Below are 2,500 nucleotides of genomic sequence, written 5' to 3'. Positions count from 1 at the left end.
CACACACACACACACACACACACACACACACACACACACACACACACACTCCTATCCGGCCATATGTGCCCCTTGTGTGATGAGTCCACTTGACTCTCAGGTGCTCGTTAGGCATGTCAGTGGCAGACACACTCTCTCTCCCTCTGCTCGCTCGCTCTTTAGGTCTGACTGCCGCCCACCTGTAACAAGCTTAATAAGGGGCCAACGAGGCCACAGAGCCACAATCCTACTGACACACACACACACTCGCACACACACACACACACATAGCCACAATCCCTACTGGGGGCGGAACTGGGACAGGGTTCAGGTCAGTACCATTACCCTGCTGCTCACACACACACGCACACATGCACGCACACACACACACACACACACACACACACACACACACACACACACACACACACACACACACACACACACACACACACACACACACACACACACACACACACACACACACACACGCACGCACACACACACACACTCATCCGTATCCCATTAGGCCACTATACTGGGAGCACAATCTATTTGCCACAGAAGAGGCTGTACAGTACTAAGTTGGGGGTTTGTATTGAGGTCAGATAGACTGCTGTGCAGTGTGGGGACACCAGTCCATCAGCCACTGAGGTCAGCTATTGCACTATTAGCCTGTTAGCCTAGCCTGGCCTTGCCATCCATAACGCTGCAGTTGATGTATACTGTATATCCCTCCAGGTTTTGTTTGGGGGGAGATTATATACCAGACAGCCAACCAAACTGCAAACAGGGAGTGGACTTAATGGGGAGTGTGTGTGTGTGTGTGTGTGTGTGTGTGTGTGTGTGTGTGTGTGTGTGTGTGTGTGTGTGTGTGTGTGTGTGTGTGTGTGTGTGTGTGTGTGTGTGTGTGTGTGTGTGTGTGTGTGTGTGTGTGTGTGTGTGTGTGTGTGTGTGTGTGCTGACACATTACATACAGTACGAGCACAATACTTGTCACTAGCAGACATTAGCAATGGTTTCAAATAAGGAAGACATCTCAAACTCCAAAAAAAGATTCTAAATGTAGTAAGCAAGATAAACGTGTCCCACGCATCACCAATGCAACAAAAGGGGATCAGTCCTGCTCTCTGAAAAGGACATGACTTTTTTTTTTTTACTTATTTTCTCCATTTGATTGCTATTCATTCTGAACCCCACCAGTCTCCTAAAGGGGCATGACAGCTCTTAACTTAGTATATTACATTGTATTTATTCTGGGAGAAACTCATTGTGAACCATTTCTTCCTTATAGCAACTGTTTCTGACTATGCTGTAATCTAGTGTCAGTGGTCAACATGTTGTCTTGCTGCCCTGTATTACCATGCTATACAGGAGAGGTCAGATTTGAGGTCAGTGTCACTAATCTGGACAGGTGGCCTCGGTTGACACCCTCTGTAGCCGGGCAGAGTAACTGAGACCCTCTGGAGACAGGGACAGATGATGACTCCATGGGCCCCTGGGCAAGACAACAAGAAAACCCCCACGGCAGAGTTGGGTTCCAAAAGATTTAGGGATGCAGCAGAGATGTTAGAGAGCCTTCATTGTTGGGGCTTTGTGGGTTTCTCCACCGAGAAAAACAGGAAATACAGTTGTTGAAAGAAGATTGGGCTTTTAGGGCCCCTGAGCCAGGGCCCAGTAGGCCCGTCCACTGATCTCTCCTGGTCTGTAGCAGAGGATTGTGTAGGTGAGAGTAAGGCGAGATGTCCAGACAGGCTGGACAGGTGTGGGCCATAAGTCGACCAGGTCCTCACTGACTGTGTGTGTAGGTCATATGTGCAGTAGAAGCCGGTAATATTTCCCCCTTAATGGGTGGGTAATCAATTGGGGCCCCATTACATTGTAATATATATTTATTGATAATGTGGGCTGTCAGACTATTTTGTGTGTATATGGATCCGTATTAGCTGTTAAAACGTGGGTGTTTTGCAAATGTATAAAATGCTTTACTGTTTCTCTGGCCTGCCAGTGGCTTCATGTCTGTTGATGTTAATCTCTCTCTCTTTCTCTTTCTCTTTCTCTTTCTCTTTCTCTCTCTCTCTCTCTCTCTCTCTCTCTCTCTCTGTCTCTCTCTCTCTCTCTCTCTCTCTCTCTCTCTCTCTCTCTCTCTCTCTCTCTCTCTCTCTCTCTGTCTCTCTCTCTCTCCACAGGACATGGGTCCCATCTCTCTCCCGTCGTTGCCCTTGATGGTGGGCTGTGGAATCTCCTGCACGGCCCTTGTCATCCTGCTGCTCATATATGCAGCCTTCTGGAGGTAAACGCACGCACGCACACACACACCCAGGCACGCATGCACACACGCACGCACGCACGCACGCACGCACGCACGCACACACACAGGCACGCACGCACACGCGCACGCACGCACTCACGCACTCACTCACGCACGCACGCACACACACAGGCACGCACACACACACCCACGCACGCATGCACGCACGCACGCACGCACGCACGCACACAGGCACACACGCACGCACGC

The 2,500-nt window shown here is 50.0% G+C and overlaps 1 protein-coding gene across 1 annotated transcript in view; it reads left to right on the top strand.

Annotated features, from left to right (window-relative positions):
• The window catches only part of adgrb2 (adhesion G protein-coupled receptor B2), a 253,236-nt gene that overhangs the window by 172,917 nt on the left and 77,819 nt on the right, over positions 1 to 2,500 (top strand). Inside the window, exon 19 of the mRNA XM_063186118.1 lies at positions 2,169 to 2,272. Coding sequence (XP_063042188.1) covers positions 2,169 to 2,272 — 104 coding nt within the window. The remainder of the gene's footprint in view (positions 1 to 2,168; positions 2,273 to 2,500) is intronic.

This window comes from Engraulis encrasicolus, chromosome 20 (assembly GCF_034702125.1).
Source record: "Engraulis encrasicolus isolate BLACKSEA-1 chromosome 20, IST_EnEncr_1.0, whole genome shotgun sequence".
NCBI classification, from domain to species: domain Eukaryota; kingdom Metazoa; phylum Chordata; class Actinopteri; order Clupeiformes; family Engraulidae; genus Engraulis; species Engraulis encrasicolus.
This window is presented reverse-complemented; position numbering and strand designations above follow the sequence as displayed.